Genomic DNA, 20,212 nt, shown 5'->3' on the forward strand with positions numbered 1-20,212 from the left:
AGGCTTTGCCAGTAAGCTTGAGATCTTAAACACCCATGATTTCTGTTACAGCTTAAAAGTCCAAAATATCTATTTTTAATTCAAAACACTAAATTGAACTTTAACTGATGTAAATCCACTTACTTGTAATGTTGGTTTAGGGCAAACAAATAAACTCCCAAACTATTCTTACTGATTAAAATTAAAACTTTTGAATGTGGTAACTGAATGCGACAATTTAGATCTGCACACTATTATTTTTCACCAGGAGCTGCTGTCAAAAGTTGGAAACATCTGTGGCACTGTGCTTGTAATTCTGTTTTCTTTCCATGTGGTTTTCCATATGCAGCTCCACTGATGAGCTAACAATGTAACATCCACTATTGTGGACATGCTGCTTTATGACAAAGATTATAACCAGAGTTTAACGTGCAATGTTCATTTAAGAATTATTCTTCATAACTTTTGAAAACTTGCTGCCTTTGTGATATGCATTGTGTCAACAACTAGCCATGTCATCATTGTAAATGGGTAACTGCAAGTACAACCAGCCCAATCATTCCAGGGTGTATCATACTGCAGCATTTCATCCTTGAAATTATTTGTTGTGATTGTGGATCTCAGCAAGTTGCTTGTTACAATGCTATCTCAGATGTTAAAGAAAGTCAATTGTGATTTTCTAAGTCCTGCCATGAGAAGAAACTATAAATTAAATAAACTAAAAATTGGTTTAATTGTAGTATATCTTACTGGACCAGAAGACCAAATTTCTTGGTCATTATCAACATATGTGCACATTTGCAAAGTAATTTGTTCTGATTTAAATTGATCAGTAATTTATTGAAAATAGAGTGCAATTAGGCTGCAGAGCCCATGACCTCTGAAGGACAAAGTAATTTATGTATTGATCAGTAAAACATTTGTCATAAGTGAAAGTCGTTTAAAATATCTTAAGAGTAAGCTGTCCAGAATCTTATGCTTATAATATTCCGAACTGCTGCAAGCTGAACCTGATCTTCAATGCAAGTGGCAAATTAAAAGGATGTAAATAATAAATAAAAACTGCACAGTGCTATGCATCAACACCCAATCTCATGGCCACTTAGTGTCAAAGCTAACATTCACATATTCTGGACTTCCATATCACTGCATTCTTGACTGTATTTCAAACGATCTTTAAATTTTATTGAGCAAAAATGGTTACAATAATTTTGTACTTATTTCTGAAAATTAAATTTGGTAACTTAAGACTTACAAATAAAATTTCAGATTCTACAGCAAATTTAAAAAAAAATCCCTGACAAAAAAACAAACAAATTCGCAGCTCCATTCCAAATTAAGATTCCTGCAGGCTTTCACATAAAAATAGGAATGTCATTAAGTGTGTCACTGTCTAATACTTGTGTAATATTTTCATTCAAACACAACATTTAAGCAACTTAGTCAATCATTTAACTTTATTTTCCTATTGCTCTCCTCAATTTGTGATTCCTTTTTTAAATACCCTCTCATGCCACCTAACATCAGCAGTTTATTTGACCACACAATTTGCTGCTGTTTTGCTTTGCTTTGAACATATCTGGTCAATCAGTATAACCCATTCTGCTGTTTGCAACCGAGATCAGAAACTAGGGAATCGAACCTCAAGTTTCTGAAGTGGCAGACCAAGTTGTTTGCAATTCTTTCACCAGGCTATCAACATTTGCATGTAAATGCTAAAACATATGTCTGGAAACTCATAACTTAGATCAGAATTTAAATGATTTCTCTTAAAGTATACTTGTTCAGCTTTAGTGTAGTTTCAGATGTTTTTCCAAATGCAACCTCAGCCATACAAATAATTATATAGCCGAGAAATAACTGAAACCATCTTGATATTTTTTAGTTACACATGTTCCCAAATGAAATCTTTTGCACTAACCTAAATAGGAAACTACTATTTGCATTTCATGGGCTCAATGAAAAACTAGTTGTAAAGTAACATTGCAATCCTATTGCATTACAGGTTTGTTTTTAAAACACCATCCATTTGGTGGTAAATCAGACATTTTGTAAAAATGCAGTGGAAATACAAAACCATTAGTTTGACTGAGTTGAACCAACTGTATGAAATATAACCACCTTTTCATTATAAAACAATTCCAACGAATGTTACTGCAAATATTACTGGGAGGAATTTGCTCTATTGTAGGTTAATTCCACAAAGTATTGATTTAGTGAGTCAGATTTGTACCAGACAGGGTAAATGAAGCAATCAAAGCGACATTGTGCTATTATAGTCCCCACAATTTTGATATTACATATGTCCAAGGGCATTTAAAGAGTGAAAAGATGGTAATTTTTTAACCAAATGGAGCAAAAAGGGAAAAGATTGTGCAATTTAAATCATCTAAGTACAAACATCCACTGCAAAAAATTACATTTACAGTCCCCGTCCTGCATTGAAGACACACAGTCCTGCAGTCTGGTCACGTTTGATGTCCACGCTGATGCAAGCTATAGAAGTGTGCCTCTTTCAGGATCTGATTGATTTGCAGATATGGGCCTTGTGCAGACTGTTCAATGGAATCAGAAAATTGAAGCATTGTTGAGCTGTTGCCTGGCTTGGTCCAGTTTAAATTGGCTTCAGTCGGTAAGTGTCCATTCAGTCTGTCGGGACTACTGACAATGCTGCTGCTGTCACTGCTTGAGGACTGCAAAAAGAGAGTTAACTGGTAAGAACAAGTACAACTATAAGAAACACATAGAAACATCAACATGACAATTTTCACTCTTACTCACATTAAAATCTCTGCACATATGTATACCACCATGAAGATTGACAAATGTTACATATTGTTCAAGTGAGCTGTTAATAACAAACCCAGCAACTGAAGGCTGATTATTTTAACCGTCACGTGGAGAAGTCAGGATTATTGGCGGTGTGAATTAAAAGGATATTTAGGTGGATCTAATTATGTTTGAGAAACTGGACCTTTCGGACAATGTAAAAGAGTTGGGTTTGTAGACGCTTACAAGGAATATAAGCCATTTGATAAAGTCCCACATAAAAAGTCCCAGCAACAACCTGGATAAAAAATAGGCAAAAGGAACAGAAAGCAGAGAGTCATTATTAAAAGTTATTTTCCAGAGGGAGGTAGCAGCCATGATCTAAAGGCTGTGCCTGGAAACGAAAATTTTAGCAACAGGGGATTACTGAAAGCTTGAAATTTTACAATTTGAACTCCCCCCAGTTACTCCTTCTCCCACTTTTACCTTCCCTTTCTAGATCTCTGTTTCCATCAGAGGGATTAATTAATGGCAAATATCCACTTCAAGACTGCAGACTTCCACAGTTATCATGACTATAAATCTTCCCGTAAAGACTCTATTCTTACTTCATTTACTTCAACTGTGTTGGTCTATAAGGAGACAGTAATCAACGGGCTGAATGGCTTTTACCTTGTAACAACTCTAAGCCACGCCATTGTTGATGACCAGAAACAATCTCTCATATATAAAAAAAGGATTGCATGCACATTCTTTTGAGAAAATACAATTAGTCAGCATTGTAGCATTATTTCAAATTGTCCCAAATTAACAGTGCAGAATATTCAGAATTGCAAAGAGGCCTTTAAGGTTAATGGTTTAACATTAAGATCTGAAATACTCATTCAAGATTGGATAAGCAGTGGAATCAAAGAATATCAAACTCACCAGTTAAATTTTATAACATCCTAATTAGATAAATGACAATAGAACAAAGAATAAGTTGAAGGAATTGGGAAAGTAAGAGTAATACAGGTAATGGGATTCTGATACTTAAGGTGCCATCGTAGTTAAAATTAGAAATACAGCGTGGAAACCGAATCCGGCGCCGGCCAGCGATCCCCCTGCACTAACACTATCCTACATACTAGGGACAATTTGCAAATTTTACCGAAGCCAATTAACCTACAGTCCTGTTGTTCTTTAAAGTACAAATCCAAGATGACTGGTATGTTGGACAAAAGTGCTTTCACATGACCTTAATTCTATTGTGTTCCTGCGATCAATGATCCCACTGCTCCACTTCATTACTGATTCTCATTTCAACTTTTTGAAATTTCCATTGCTAAAACTGGAAAAAGCTCCTCCTTCGTTTGTGGATCTTAATCCCAAATATACCAACTGAGCAGGATTTACCAAAATTCCAAGCCGAAGAAATTCACACTGAACTGAAACCACCAGTCAGTGAAGAAACATTACGAACAGGAATTCAAGAATCGGATTAACAAATCTCAGACATGATTCATATAAACTAATTTAGTTCCACCCTTGATTTAACCAATAGAATAAACTCCATTCGTAATAAGGAAGTTCCAATTGTAATCTTTCAACGAGTCTCACTGAATAGTGGCGCAGCGGTAAAGCCGCTGCCTCAGAGCCATCAGAGCCCCGTGTTCGATCCTGATCTTAGCAGCGTGGGTTTCCTCCAGGTGCTCTGGTCTCCTCCCACATACATGAGGGGAAACTTCTTTAATCAGAGAGTGGTGGCTGTGTGGAATGAACTTCCAGTGAAGGTGGTGGAGGCAGGTTCGTTTTTATCATTTCAAAATAAATCGGATAGTTATATGGACGAGAAAGGAATGGAGGGTTATGGTCTGAGCGCAGGTATATGGGACTAGGGGAGAATATGTGTTCGGCACGGACTAGAAGGGTCGAGATGGCCTGTTTCCGTGCTGTAATTGTTATATGGTTATACCAAAGTTGTGAGGGGTTTACAGGTTAATTGGTGTCTGTAAATTGCTCCTGGTTTGTAGGGAGTGGATGAGAGAGCGGGATAACATAGAACTAGTGTAAATGGATGATTGATGGTTGGCGTGGACTTGGTGGGCTGATGGGCCTGTTTCCATGCTGTAACTCTATGCTAAACGCTAAAGTTATCTACAGACTTCCTCTTGGCTGTTATGCAGCTATCAATTTGCAGAGTTAAATTGTACACAATGTATGACTGCTGGTATCCAATTTATCCACTGTTAACCCAGAACAAAGGCCTTTTGCCATTTCCTTCAGTTGTTTTCCATGTATTACCTGATGCTAATGGAAACACTATAAATGATCAATTTTAACAATTGATTAACAGAAGGCAACAATGCTTTCTTGAATTTTGGTTTGATCCAATAATTTCAGTTCTTTAACAGATGGGAAGAACAAAGATTGTACTGTGTTTTGATTGAACACAGGATAGTGAAGGGGTGGGAAAACATTGCTGGTGCAGCTCAGTGGGCCAAGCAGCATTTGTGGAAACAGAGGGATTGTGAGTGTTTCAGTCAACACCTTGTGCCGGGTCATGCGTCCGTCTCCACAGATGATATTTGACCTGCAGAGTTGTTTTCCAGCTTCTGCAGTCCCTTGTGTTTACATTGTGAATGGGAGGCACAGTGATCTGTTTATTTAAAATGGTGAATAATAAATAGGCTCCAGTAATGGAGAACAATACAGAGAAACACTGGAATCAATATTTTTCCTGCAGGAAGGTGACAACTGGTGTATGGACGAGCAATGGGGTCAAACTTTTGGAAATTATAAAGTTTGCCGAAAATCCCAGGCAAATTATATTAGTATATAAAAAAGGACACTAAGTGCAGGAGTAACTGAGCGGGTCGGGCAGCATCTGTGAAGAACACGGATGGGTGACATTTCAGGTCAGGACCCTTCCGAAAGGTCACCTGTCCTTGTTCCTCAGATGCTGCCGGACTGGCCAAATTACTCCAGCACGTTGTGTCCTTTTTTGTAAACCAGCATCTGCAGTTCCTTATTTCTGAATTATATTAGTATTATTTGTATCACCAATGAGTAAGGGAAAAATAACATATAATTACTGGGAAATTCAATTATGCATTGTTACATTTCCAAATAAGCAATTTGAAAAATGAATGAAGTACTTATAGTGTATATTTCTAGTTCATACTGCTTCACTCAGAAAATCCAACCCTTGTGACCCTGACTCATTCTCTGTGACAGCAATATTTGGAATGATGTCAATTCCCATGCAGGTTCTGGAATGGAAGTGGCATAGGTTTAAGAATTTCTCCATGTGTCCTGTAGATAAGCTGAAGTAAGACACAGCACTGCCTCAGGAAAGATTGAGACCATGACACAGTCTTATTTGACATCTGCCTGCACTGGCATGGGTTTGGACTGAGAACAAATGGCATTCACTGTTCATGTGATCATCATGTGATAACGGGCTTATTGCCACTGACAAATTGAAATTAACTACATTAAGAATTCCACTACTTTTTCCTGAATCTAAGACTGCTTCTCAGCTCTGTACATTTGTAATTTAGACTTATCTATGTTTTTATTAAAATAAACATTACATATAAGACATGTACTGAGCAGCATTTTAGGGATCTTTTTTCTAATTTCTAACACAAACGTTGAAAAAAACAACAAAATTAACCGTTCATCAACGTAAATCTCTGCACACAATGTAAATACCCATTTCTGGTGAGAAGTCCTGTGAATGACAACATTTTTTACCATGCCACTCCTCCCCTTCTCGAATGATGGTGTGTTTGTGCTTGGATGCCTAATCATGCGTTTAGAGCCTGATAGACCTGTTGATGAAAATCATCGTGTCGGCAGATGGTTACATCATATCACAGTTTTTGCAATGAATGTCTAACCTCGCAGTCCCAGCTGTCTCTTGGTAGATCCTGTAACAGGGTATTGTTGCTGAGACGTTTTGGAGGTGGGACAGGCTGGCTTTCCTCATCTTTACAGCTCCGTCTTCGCTTCCTGAAATATGGAAGAATGTGTAATAACAAAGAGGTGGGGCAGAGGGTGGTGGGAATGGGTAGGATTTAGTGGAGGGAGAACGAGAGGGAGAGAGAAAAGCAAATTTAAAAGTGAAATCCTTAAGAGATGCCCTTGAATAACAGCTGAACCTATTCTTTTTTAAAATGTAATCAATGATTTTGTGATCAAAAAGACCACATTATCTAGGCTTTGAATGAAAGTTATCTATGCAAGTAAATGCCAATACAGGTTTGAAACAAAATCACAATGCAAGGAAACTTAATAACAAGGAACTGCAGATGCTGGTTTACCAAAGAAAAACCTGGAGTAACTCAGCTGGTCGGGCAATATCTCTGGAGAATACAGTTAGGTGATGTTTCGGGTCAGAACCCTGACCCAAGATTTTTTTAGCTTTTTGTGTCTTTGCAAGGAAACTTAGTCAGTCTTTGTCTTTCAATTTTCAGTCAGGTATATTAATACATTTTGGGTAGGATTATTTGGGGATTCATTGCCAAACATCCCCCAACCCACTGTTTCATTTTGAGTCTGATCAACAAGATTTAGAGCACCAGCTACATCTCATGCCTAGACATTTTGGTCACTAATTTTCTGTATCTAAATCTATGCACTGATCATTTCTAACTGGGTTACCTGTCATCTCCCTGTGCCTTGAGGGGAAAAAAACATAGGAATAATGAATTTCAAAGACGGACAAAGCTCAAAATTGTCCTCTTATACCGATGCAGCCCCTGTGAGTGGCCAGACTAGCTTATGCCAATAGTTTTACATGGATGGGAGCATATGAAATGGCTGGAGTCATTTAATCCCTTTTGTCTGCTTTGCCATTCAATGGGACCATTGCAGGCCATTCATTTCTACTTCACTTTCCTGCATTAATCTCCTTTCCCTCGACATCCAAAAACTTAGCAATCTTGGTCTTCAAGACTCTCAGTGACTAATCTCTGCTACTGTCTTGGGAAGAGAATTCCAAAGATTTCCAATTATCTGGATAAAACAGCTTCATTGAACAAACCCCCATTTTAGTTGCAGATGCAAAAATAGATGCTGTTTCTGATAAAATGAAATGGGTGTATATTCCAATATTTTTTCTTACATAGGAAATTGAGGAATTAGCATAATGTAGATCACTGGAAAATTGAGCATAGTCTACAAATAAGATTTAAAAGATTTCACACACTGAAAATCCAAGATAGCAAATGTATTAGATTCATAAAAGGCAGATTATGGGAACCTCGCAGAGGTAGCAAAACAGATTTTGTAAAGATCTCTCATATTAAGGTAGACATCTTAATATCATGAAGAAGCAGAATATCATGGATGGTGAAATGTTGTTTTTCGGACTAGAGGCCAGTGACTAGTGGTGTACCTCGAGGATTGGTGGCGAGCCCTTTGCTGTTTGTGGTTTATATCAATGATTTGGAAGAGAGCATAGGTGACTATGCAGCTTACACCAAAGTGGGTGGTATTGAAGATAGCGAAGATGGTTATCAAAACCTACAGCAGGATCTAGTTCAGTAGGGCAAGTGGGCTGAGGAATGTTTAACGGAGTTTAATACAGATTAGTGCGAGGTGTTGCGTTCTCCGAAGTTAAATCAGGGCAAAATCAGGGAAGTTAAACCAGTGAATGGCATAGCCCAAGGGAGCAGATGGATCCAAGAGTGCAGATACATAGTTCCTTGAAGGTGGCGTCACAGGTAGATAAGAGTTGTCAAGGTAGCTTTCAGTACATTGGCCTTTATCAGTCAGGGTATTAAGTATAGAAGTTGGGATGTTATATTACAGTTGTATAATACATTGGTGAGACCATGTTTGGTGTTTTGTGTTCAGTTTTAGTCACCCTGGTACAGTAGTGATGTTGTTAAGCTGGAAAGAGTATGGAAAAGATTTATGAGGATGTTACCAGGTCTAGTGGGCCTAAGGTATTGGGAGAGGTTGGGCAGGCCAGGAGTTTATTTCTTGGAGTGCAGGAGGCTGAGGGGTTGATCTCATACGGGTATATAAAATCATGAGGGGGATAGAAAGGGTAGATGCAGTCTTTTACCCAGAGTAAGGGAATGAAAAGCCAGGGGACATAGGTTTATGGTGAGAGGGGAAAGATTTAATAGGAACCTGGGGGGCATCTTTTCACACAGAGGGTGGTGGGTATGTGGAACAAGCTGCCAGAGGAAGTAGTTGAGACATGTACTATAACAACATTTAAAAGACATTGGAAAGGCACGTGGATTGGAAAGGTTTGGAGGGCCAAATGTAGGCAGGTAAGACTAGTGTAAATGGACAAGTTAATCCGAAGGGCCTGATTCTGTGCTGTATGGCACTATGACTGTCTTAACAGTGCAGCACAGAAACAGGTCCTCCAACCCACAATGTCTTTGCTGAACATGATGCTAATTTAATTCCCTGCACATGGTCCATATTCCCCCCCCCCCCTCGCCCCCCCTCATAAACAGCACTATTGTATCTCCTCCCACCACTATCCCTGGTTGCATCATCCAGGTACCACCACTATACCACTATCTGTGTAAAAAAAAAACTTTCCTTTAAACTTTCCCCCTCTGAGCTGCAAGCTATGCCCACTGCCCTCGAGACATTTCCACCCTAGGAAAAAGGTTGTCTGTCTGTCTGCCTGCCATATCTATGCCTCTCATCATTTTACATATTTCTATTAGGTCTCCCCCCCACAGCCTATGATGCTTTAGAGACCCGCAGAATAAAAATTATTGGAATTGCAACAATTCAACGTAGATAACGATATAAAAAGCCATGCATCGAATTTTCCAGTGGCAAAAATAGGCAGCATTGTGAGCAATTTAGATGGAAGCATTCTGAAAAGCTAGTAAGACACGTGAATGGGCAAAATGATTGCAAATGGACTACACTGTGAACAAATGTGGGAGGTCAGTCAGTTTGAAGCTAAAGGTTAAAGCTCAAAGTAGTAATGACCCAGACATCTGGGGATCAAATCATTAAAATGTCTTTGACAGGCATAGATACAGTCGTGTTGGCATAAGGTCACAAGGTTTTTAAAAAATGGCATGTGATCGTTGCTGTAAAACATTCCACAGCAGCTGGGGAATTTGGTCAATTAATTAAATACTTTGGAATAAATGCAAGTATCAGCCAGATTGGCCATGAAATTATTGGCCTTTTGTACAAAGCCATCTGGTTCACTGTGAAATCTGCAATCCTTATCGTCTGGCAATAGTATCCTTTTTGGTGAAAAATGTCCTACTTGGAAAACTGATTCTGTGCATCTAAAATATGGAGGAGTTGTACTGCTCTACTCTTTCTTTTTTGCCATGCCTTGGTTATATTCTGTAACAGTCAGTCAAATGCTCCCTATCTCTGGAGTTCATGTCCCATTCTAGGAATCTGTGTGCATGATTCTGACACCCCAGCAGCTGAAAGAATGCACTGCTGTCTTTCAAATGATATGTTAAAGGAAGACCTGACTGCCTTCTCAAGCGGTTATAAGATTCCATTGTGTTACACAGAGAAGAGCAACATGTTTTCATCAGCATTCTGGCCAGTATTTACCTCTAAACTAACCATCAAAATATACTAGAATTTGCTGTTTGCAAAGTCAGTGTTGTGTTTTTTTAACCTTAGACCAGATTGTGCTGAGAGCTACCCAGTGGTTGTGCACTTGTTACAATGAACACATATTCTGATCTTCTATTCCTGTGCACTCTACTCACAAATATGGAATTATTTGGAGGTTGAATGTATCTGGACTGGGCATATTATGTGGGGTGTTCTGTAATGTGATGAACTGAAGGGCTCCATTCATTTGAAAGGAATTGCTGACTTTCACTAAACTTCACCTCTATCAACACTGGGGTATTTTATGAGTTCAGTGTGGTTTAAACATCTTTTTCTAAACATTTTCCCTTTTTTTTACACAATTTAGGGAGTTAGGTAATAGATGAAAAAACAGGACCTCCATGGTTGTGATCTCAGTAATACTACCTGTGCCACATGAAAGTGAGCCAATAGAAAGATAGTGCATTTGAATACATGGCTAAGAAGGTGGTGAATGATGAAGGGCTTTAGATATATGGACATTGGGCTCTCTTCAAGAGCAGATGGGACCTTTACAAGAGGGACGGGGTGCACCTGAACTGGAAGGAAAACAATATTCTGGCAGGGAGGTTCGCTAATGCTACTCGAGAGGGTGTAAACTAGAGTGGAAAAATGTGGACACCAGAGCAGCAGCACAGCAAATGGAGGGACATATGGGGAAAGTAGAGGTTATGACAAGTATGTCTGAAAGGAAGGACTGGTTGGGAAATATTAATGAACATTGTGAAACTGGTGGGCTGAAGTGCATTTCACAGGGAAAGCAGATGAACAGAGCCTGGATCAGTGCATATTAGTTAGTTACTGCTTAGTTTATTGTGACATGTAACATGGTACAGTGAAAAGCTTTTGTTGCGTGCTATCCAGTCAGCGGAAAGACAATACATGCATGGAATTATCATGCTGTGGCCATCACGGAGACTTAGTTGGTGGAGGGACAGGACTTGCAGCTCAACATAACAGGATTTTGGTATGTCATGCATGATAAAGAAGGTAAAAGATGTGGAGGATATGCATTGTTAGTCAGAGACATTCGGAGGGTTTATCCACCGAGGCAATATGGGTAGAGCTCAAAAATAAGAAAGATGCATTTATTCTAATGGGATTATACTATAGTCAGTCTAACCCCAGGAGGGACCCTGTATTGGAAAGTGCTCCTGGCCAGGTGCCTGGTGTTTCAGTGGAAGAGCAATTTGGGAACAGTGATCACAACTACACAGGTTTTAAGGTAGTTATGAATAAGGATAAATCAGTAAATTGGGTAATGTACTAAATTGGGATATGCAGATTACAATATCATTGACCAAGGGAGAGTAAGAGGTGAGCAGCTGTTATTGGGTAAATCTGCTTCAGATATTATTTATTTTTAGGTTACAGATCTGGGAGTCATTTAAAAAAAAAAACAGCTGATGATTGTTCAGGATCAGCACGTTTCAGCGAGAAGGAACAAAGTGCAGCAACCTTGGATGATGATATTCTAAATTGGTCAACATGAAAAAGGAAACAGACAGTTTAGGAAGATGAATTCAGACAGGGCCTTTGAGGAATTTAGTTTTGTTTAGCGATACACCATGAAAACACACCCGAATGCTCGTTCTAGGTTATCCACTTCTTTTTGCATCCTACATACTGGGAGCAATTTATAGAAACCAATTAACCGACAAGCCTCCACGTCTTTGGAATGTGGGAAGAAACCAGAGCTTCCGGAGAAAAACATTATAAACGTACAAACTCCTCATAGACAGCACCCGCGAAGCAGCAGGTCTACTGTCGCGCCACTGTGCCGCCTGAATAAAAAGCAAGTAGGGAAGTACTAAGGCATTTAAGAAGGAACTGCAGATGCTGGAAAATCGAAGGTAGACAAAAGTGCTGGAAAAACTCAGCAGGTGCAGCAGCATCTATAGAGCGAAGGAAATAGGCAACGTTTCGGGCCGAAACCCTTCTTCAACAGAAGTTATTTTTTGAGGTGATTGATGAGGGTGGGCAGTGAATGTCGTCTACATAGATTTTAGTATGAATTTGATAAAGTAAATCATGGTAGGCTGACCCAGAGGATTGTGGTGCAAGGAATGAAAAGTGACTTGGTAACTTGGATTCAGAACTAGTTTACCTATAGAAATTGGAGGGTATTGGCAGAAGCAAGTTGTTCTGGCTGGAGGTCTGTGACAGTGGTGTTTTGCATGGATCTATGTGTTTGTGATATATAACTTGGATGTAACTAAAGATGGGTTTGGTAGTAGATTTGTGGATGTCACCAAAATTGGTGGAGTTGTGAACAGTGAGAAAGGCTGCCTAAGGACAGTGGGATTTACAGATATGGGTGGAGAAATAACAAATGTTGTTTAATCCGAGCAAGTGTGAGGTATTGCACTTTGGAAGATCGAATGCAAGGGGAAGGCATACAGTTAACAGCAAATTGGGATCTAAGTCCACAGGTCCCTGAAAGTAGAAATGCAAGTAGATAGAGTGGTAAAGAAAGCACATAATATGTTTACCATCGTCAGTTGAGGTATTGCATATAAGAGTCAGGAAGTCATATTGCAGCTTTATAAAACTTTAGTTAGGCCACATTTTTAGTGTGGAGTGCAGTTCTAGTTATGCCATTATAGGAAGGATGTGGAGGCTTTGGGGCAAGGGCAGTGGTTTACCAGAATGCTTCCTGGATTAAAGAGTATTGGTTGGACAAACTTGAATTATTTTCTCTGGATTGAAGCTTGAGGTGAGACCTGATAAAAAAAAGTGTACAAACCTATGATTTGCATCGATAAGGGAGATAGGGAGATAGTTAAAACCATTTTCCCAGGACGAAATGTCAAAGAGGGCAAACTTTGAGGGCAGAGAGGTCTACATTTTTTTTTTTTTTAATATAGTGGCAAGCATCTAGAACACTCTGCCGGTGTTGGAAATGGATATGATAGTGAGATTTAAGAGGCTTTTAGATAGGAACATAGATATGCAGGGAATAAAATGATGCATACCAGATGCAAGCAAAGATGTTTGACACAGGCATTGTGGGCTGAAGGCGTGTTTGTGAGCTATACTGTTCTAGACTTGATGTCCTGCTCCTTGTTTTAACTGCTTACGATCTTTGGAAGTATTTAGAAACATTGGAATAGATCTTCTGAGAACTTGAACCATGGCAAGGGCCTGACTCCCTACCACCTCCAGCCTGCTGTACCCTGCAGTGCCCTTCTCCAACTGTTAGGGACCACAGGCAGAAGATGCAAGTGCATACTTCTTGCAAGAGATAAAAGTGAGTCGTGGGCTACATCAAGTATAATCCGGACCATTTTGGGCCTGGCATGCATGTTTTTTGTAATCTCTCATTCCCTTGCTAATCTAGAATATATTACCTCTTCCTCAAAAATACTGAAAACATGACACACTCTCCCCTTAGAAGAACAGTTCTAAAGACAGAGAATCTGCTCATCTGGCTTAAATAGGCCACCCTCCCTAAACTGGGAGGTCTGAAGAAGGTCTCGACCCGAAACGTCACCTATTCCTTTGCTCCATAGATGTTGCCTCACCCGCTGAGTTTCTCCAGCATTTTTGTCTACCTTCTTATTTCTAAACATGATCCCCTACTTCTGAGCATTGACAATATTTATTAAATACTTCTTCACCTTTGAAGCATTTTGAAAAATTCTAAAGTCGCAAAAGATGTCATAAAATGCAAACATCTTCAGGAATTACGGAATGGGAGCACGGATTAATTTTGAAAAATTGTCTGTGATTATCTTAAGTCTTCAGAATGTTTTAACCATAATTGATCTGTTGATTTAAGAATGTTTATCAGCAGAAATCTAAATATTTAGTGTAACTTGTGTAGAAAGTACAGCATGTACTTAAGTACAAATGCTAACCTAGGTTTGCTAAAATCCATTGGAATTCATTTGATTCCTTTTGTTTTACTAACTGTAGTTCAAATTTGCACTAATGTACAGTTAAATTTTCTAATGTATGTAGAACAATGATGCTGCCAATTAATCTTTTCATCAGATGCAGTCAGCTGCATAATTCTGCCCATTCCTGTGATTTACAATCTATAAAGATGAGGGTTCCGTTCCCAATAATTGTCCATAGCCCAATAAAACAATGGTGTCACTTTGATTCCTTCATGTAAACATTTTTTTTCTCTTAGTTAACTTCTGTCCATATTCTGTAACTCGTCAAGATATTTGCATTTGCGCAAATTAACTTTCCAGGTTTGAAAAGTGGATAGGAGAATGTGTAAAATCTGATTTCATTAGGTCTTAGGATTTCCTTTGGTCTTCCATAACCTAGGAAGCCTCTGCAGTTCTCCAGAATCTGAGAGACCATTATAAATTTTGGAAATGGATGAGCTTTGATTTCATTGTAGAAATACAGCATAGACATGGGCCTTTTGGCCCACGGAATCCACACTGACCAGGGACGACAGATGGCACAATGGGCTAAGTGTTCGGCTGGCGACCGGAAGGTAGCCGGTTCGAATCCCGCTTGGAGTGCATACTGTCGTTGTGTCCATGGGGCAAGACACTTCACCCACCTTTGCCTGTGTGTAAAAATGTAATGTAATTATGTGAAGCACTTTGGGGTCAATGCAAGTTGACTAAAAATGTGCTATATAAATAAGATTATTATTATTATTATTGATCACCTGTTCACACTAGTTCCATGTTATCCCACTCGAAACACACTTAGGGACAATTTACAGAGGCCAATTAATCTACAAACCCGCACATCTTTGGAATGTGGGAGGAAACTGGAGCATTCGGAGGAAACTCGTGTGGCCACAGGGAGATTGTGCAAACTCCACACAGCACCTGAGGTCAGGATCAAACCCCAGGTCTCTGGCGTTGTGATGCAGTAACTGTACTAGCTGTGCCATTGTACCTAGTTTGGTTAAAAAAAAAATACAAGAGCCCATAACTAATTTAGCATGCAGTTTTGCAATATTCTTCTCACAAGCAACTTCAACATTCATCCGTCACTAATTTAAGACGGGTACTCTTCAGTGTTGGGCCAATGTACTACATTTCCCACTAAATAAAATTGGTGAATTGAAATAAAATACAAATATATCTTGATAGTGATTTTTTTTTTTTTAAAGTTCTTATTAAATATTTTCTTAGTCCCATTACCAAAATGTTTAAATTATGGTTATGTACAAGTCCATCCTATTGTCACGCCCTGAAATGTTAACTTGAGCATGGTTGAGGATTGTTCATGGTTATAAAGTTAACTGTTCAATGTTAAAGCTACAGTTCAGTCATTTGGACAGCATTTTTTCAGAAAAACAATAATAAAATTCTGCAACCAGACCCTGTCATTAATCATTTAGAAGTCAATTATTCCCCTACAATGTCTACAGAAGTTTAACTACCAATGTATTTCACTCTGGATACATAACACCCCCTGGATTAGAAATATTGCCTTTTAAAACGAAAATAGGTAAAGAATTGTCATTCCCAGATTATGAAGGGGGTCAGACCAAAAATGTTAATTGTTTCTCTTTCCACACACACTGCCTGAGCTACTGAATGTTTCCAGCACTTTCTGATTTTCCTTTATATTTCCAGCATCTGTGGCTTTTAGATTTTCACTCCAGATTAAAGGCTGTCATACAATTATATCTAACAAATGAGACCGATTTTGTTATACGATTAAACCCTTACTAAGAAAAAGAACATAAAGTTATTACAAAAGGCAATTTACAATCAATGTTTAAAGTCTCAACTCTGAGTATGTGTTTGTTCTCTCAATGACACCTGCTTACCCTCCCAAATAAGTGAATCAATTCAGAAATTTAGCACTTTTAATAGGTTTGAACATTTGTCTGTCATGACATAAGAATTTGATTGATAATTGTCATTCATGAGATTTTATGCTTTTTATGGGTTTCATTATTATGTTCTTGAAAAAAACAATAATGGACTATAATTAAAAATTAGGGATACAATTTCAAAATATTTGTAGTTGGTAACTTTGCTGAGAGAACCTTGCTAGAAATCCAGACCTTTCTCTCTGGGATTGATTAGTAATGTGACCAGTGCCTATAGTGAAGTTATGAAATATGAAGTTAGATTTTATGTGATACAAATCCAACAAAAAAGTTGTTAGTGGTAGGTATGACAAGGCTGTGTTTAAATCTTAAAGTGGATTGTGTAAAGCAGCAAACCAACTATTAATGATTTGCTGCAACTGAATGTAATTCCAATGAAAATGAAAAAAAAAAGGTAATTAAACAATGATATTTCTGGCATAATGATGGAATTGAAAGTGCTTGTTTAAATTTAGAAAACTAGTGGAAGATCAGCTGTGATCAGTTTGTAAAACATACAGAAAGAAGGTTGAGAGCTAAATCCTATGGCAGTCATTTGAGCACAAATAGATAGGATGACACTCGAGTTGCATGCCAAGGCAGTACTCTCTGTGGGAGATGCCTTTTTTGGATGATATGTCAAAGTTGAGACCTGCTTTTAAGTAGTGGCAAAATACCCCATGGCAGTATTTTAGAGGAATGTAAAAAGGGTTGTCCTTGATATCATGGCCAATGTTCATCCCTAATTAATAGTAGCAGTACAGGTTACTTGGTTTCTGTCAAATAGTCTTATGAGAAATTGTCATGAAAAAATTACCCACAATGTTTCCTAGATCACACTTCAAGAATGTTTATTTGCTGTAAAACACTTTGGGCTCGTCTCATACTGTGAAGAACACCGTATATGCCTTTCTTTAAAGTTTTGTAAGATTTTTAAACAAGTTGAATGTGGGCACCATGATAAACTTTAATGTGAGTTTAAGTTTGGGGGGAAAAAAGCAAAACCAACAAAGTCGGTATTGACTTCCTATTACGGACTAGGAAACTTAATTGCAAAGGACATAATTCATATCAATCACCAAGAAAAGAAGTTCCAAATGTAGAGCACTCTCCTCAAAATAACAGATTTACTCCATTTGTTTAATGAATAAGACTGTAACTATTGCAAAACTCAAAAACAAATCTACTTTGGACCCATATTCAGTTAATTCACATTATGCTTTGATTATATTTCAACTTTATTCAATAATAGTGGGCAGAATTTAAATCTTCACTCCAACTAAATGTGTCCATCTATAACACTATTCTCTTAACGACTATTGCCTGACAAAGATTGGGGATAAATTTAACATGAATTTTTTAAATATGTTGTGTAAAATTGAATACTGTACCAACACAGGATAAACGTTTGTTATCGTGTGAATGGCTGACTCATCTCTTGCAGAAATGTTCATTCATACTCCTGCTACCTCTGGTCTTGACTATTCTAATACACACCTGGCCATCTTCCTTTTTCAACTCTCCATTAACTTAAGGTCACTTAAAAATCTGCTGCCATAACTTGTACACAATCTTGTTCAGCAAATATCTCCGCTGGCTCCTGGTTAAACAAACTCAGTTTTAAAATTCTCATTCATATTTTAAAAACTCTCCATAATTTTGCTTCTACTACTCCACCACATTCAATCACAAGTATCTTCGATCACCTCCAGCACTTTAATGAGATGTATTTTTCCTGAAATTGTGTTTTTTGTTAGGGTCATCACTGGTCAATGGTTGAAATTAAGCTGACAAATAGGCAGTGGCATGGAAGACTGAGACAAACTGGTCAGATGCCCGAGTATTTATATTGCTGTTGGGCTTTCAAATGAGCAGTAGACAAAATTATTTGAAAGGACCCAACATTCAGCCCCCTAACTTTCCATCAAGGAAGTCTGGTACAAAATGCAACTCCATTCATTTGACTGGCGTTTTTAATCTTATGGCAAAAAATTATGTTCAGTGAATATTATGACATGCAATTTATTGTTTTACAAATTTCAGTTTTATAAAAAAATTGCTCGTTTTTTAATGTTTTCGTTTTTATGATATTTGGTTTCTTATGTAAATCTATTTGTGCAGTTTTTAAAACACACTGACAATCAACTCATTGAGGTCTTCATGTCCAGAAAACACCAGTTTACACAATCAGGCTGGAAATGGGTTGGATCCAGGACAATCCAGCCCCATTCCAAGGTCTTTCACTCCAGAATTCCTTCCCTACCCTTTCCATCTATTTCTTCCTTTAAGATACCATAGAGGAATTATTATCTGTCGTTATTTTCATTGCCTGTCCTAATTTGCACTTTGCTTTATTTTGCTTATTCAGTGTGATGAAGCACCTTGTAGCATGTTGTTATGTTAAAGGGATTATACATACAAAAAAAGTTTGGGGATCCAAAAACATTGGATCACTTTTCTGTTAATCAAGATTAAACAGATTATCAATTAGTTCAATTTGCAAATAAGGATATCCAAGGATGACAGATGCTGAATGTTTCATTGATGGGAAATTACTAAAACTTTTTAACACAGGAATATTTATCATACAGAAAAAATAAATAAAACCAGGTTTCTTTTTATGTAAGAAAAATCAAAGTGACCCGTTATATACCTCCATTCTATAATTGAGCTTGGATTTGGACAATGTAAAACAAAAGTCTACGACCCATCTAGAAGAAATAAGATTTGTTCCTCTTCATTGGGTATAATTTAGTTAATCTGCAACCTTGATCATCTCGCACTTATTTCCCCAACCTACTGAATAAAGTAGTGCATTCACTGATGCCAACAATGAAAAGATGAAATTAATGGTGATATAAAACAAGGTGGAAAATCCTAGACTATGTGGATGCAATAGGAACTTGCTTAATAAAAAAATCTAGGATTTAAACGCTCAGTCTAAAGCCGAAGTGACGGGTCAGTGTTATACCAGCCCAGAATAAACAGTCGAAAATGACTGTACCCCTGCAGGTTGCCCAAACCCAAATTCACAACGAGCTGCCACCATATTGGGAGGACAAGAGAAAACAAAACCAATCTGTGGCTGGAAGGTGACACTGTCCCCTTATTCCAGAACCTCCCACCCCAAACCCCACTGACGTGCACATGGCCGGGAAGGCGAGTGCTGCCAAGAGTTCAGCACAAACCCTCCGTTAGTGAAACGCCCGAAGACATGTATTTACACACGAAATGCCGCCTACGGACCAGGGCCTCCACACGACGGCTGCCACTCGCACACGGCTCCCTGGCGGAGGCGGAGGCGCCTTCCAGCGAGACGTTGTCCGGAGTGGAAGCGCCCGGCTCGACCCCCCCACAACCCCAGACCCCTTTAAACCACGAACACCCTCGGGGGTTGCTACCCCGGTACAGGCCCGGGAGCCCAGCCCCTCCTCAGCCGAGTGTGACACGCCCCTCCCGATTGGAGCGCGACCCCCCCCCTCTGATGGTCGGTCTGCAGCAACCCCCCCCTCCCGTGCGGGGCTGGCCGGCCGGCAGCGCGCCCCCGCCGCGGGGCCGCGGACACACGGAGACCGCACTCACCTGCCGTCCGATAACATCTAAGCCCGGCTGCTGCTCGCCGCGTCTGCGTCTGCGCTGCCCGCGGCCCGGAGGGGGCGGGGCGGGGACGCGCGCCGCGGGTGGGGCGGGGCCAGGCTCGTGACGCGATAATAGTGACGTAATGAGAGGAGGATGGGGTGGTGTCCTACCACCGCGGCTGCGCAGTAAACGCCGGGCGATCAGGCGGTGCAGTTGGCATAGAGTCTAACAGTTCCACTTGCACCAGTTCCATCCGCACTGGTCCCACCCACCTGCACCTGTCCCACCTGTACCTTTCCCACCCGTCTCATGTACACCAGTCCCACTTGCACCAGTCCCCACCTGGACCTGTCCCACCCGCACCAGTCCCACCTGCCTGCGTTTGGCCCATAAGATGGAATGGCAGATGTTGGTTCACACCCAAAATAGACACATAATGCTGCAGTTACTCAGCGGGTCAGGCAGCATTTCTGGAGAAAAGGAATAAGT

The 20,212-nt window shown here is 39.4% G+C and overlaps 2 protein-coding genes across 4 annotated transcripts in view; one reads left to right on the plus strand and one right to left on the minus strand.

The window, feature by feature from the left end:
- The window catches only part of tepsin (TEPSIN adaptor related protein complex 4 accessory protein), an 80,369-nt gene that overhangs the window by 37,733 nt on the left and 22,424 nt on the right, over positions 1-20,212 (plus strand). The window lies entirely within an intron of this gene.
- si:dkey-21c1.1 (uncharacterized protein LOC100150256 homolog) lies at positions 1,139-19,826 on the minus strand. 2 transcript variants are annotated; one of them, XM_055653987.1, is made up of 3 exons: positions 19,727-19,826; positions 6,633-6,744; positions 1,139-2,672 (listed from the first exon to the last, which is right to left on the minus strand). In XM_055653987.1, the coding sequence occupies exons 1-3, from the start codon at positions 19,741-19,743 to the stop codon at positions 2,448-2,450; spliced, it is 354 nt and encodes a 117-aa protein (XP_055509962.1). In that variant the 5' UTR covers positions 19,744-19,826; the 3' UTR covers positions 1,139-2,447. The 2 variants fall into 2 exon arrangements, with proteins under 2 accessions (XP_055509962.1, XP_055509963.1); XM_055653988.1 differs by lacking the exon at positions 19,727-19,826 and adding an exon at positions 17,642-17,693.

Source organism: Leucoraja erinacea, chromosome 23, assembly GCF_028641065.1.
Source record: "Leucoraja erinacea ecotype New England chromosome 23, Leri_hhj_1, whole genome shotgun sequence".
Classification (NCBI taxonomy): Eukaryota; Metazoa; Chordata; class Chondrichthyes; order Rajiformes; family Rajidae; genus Leucoraja; species Leucoraja erinaceus.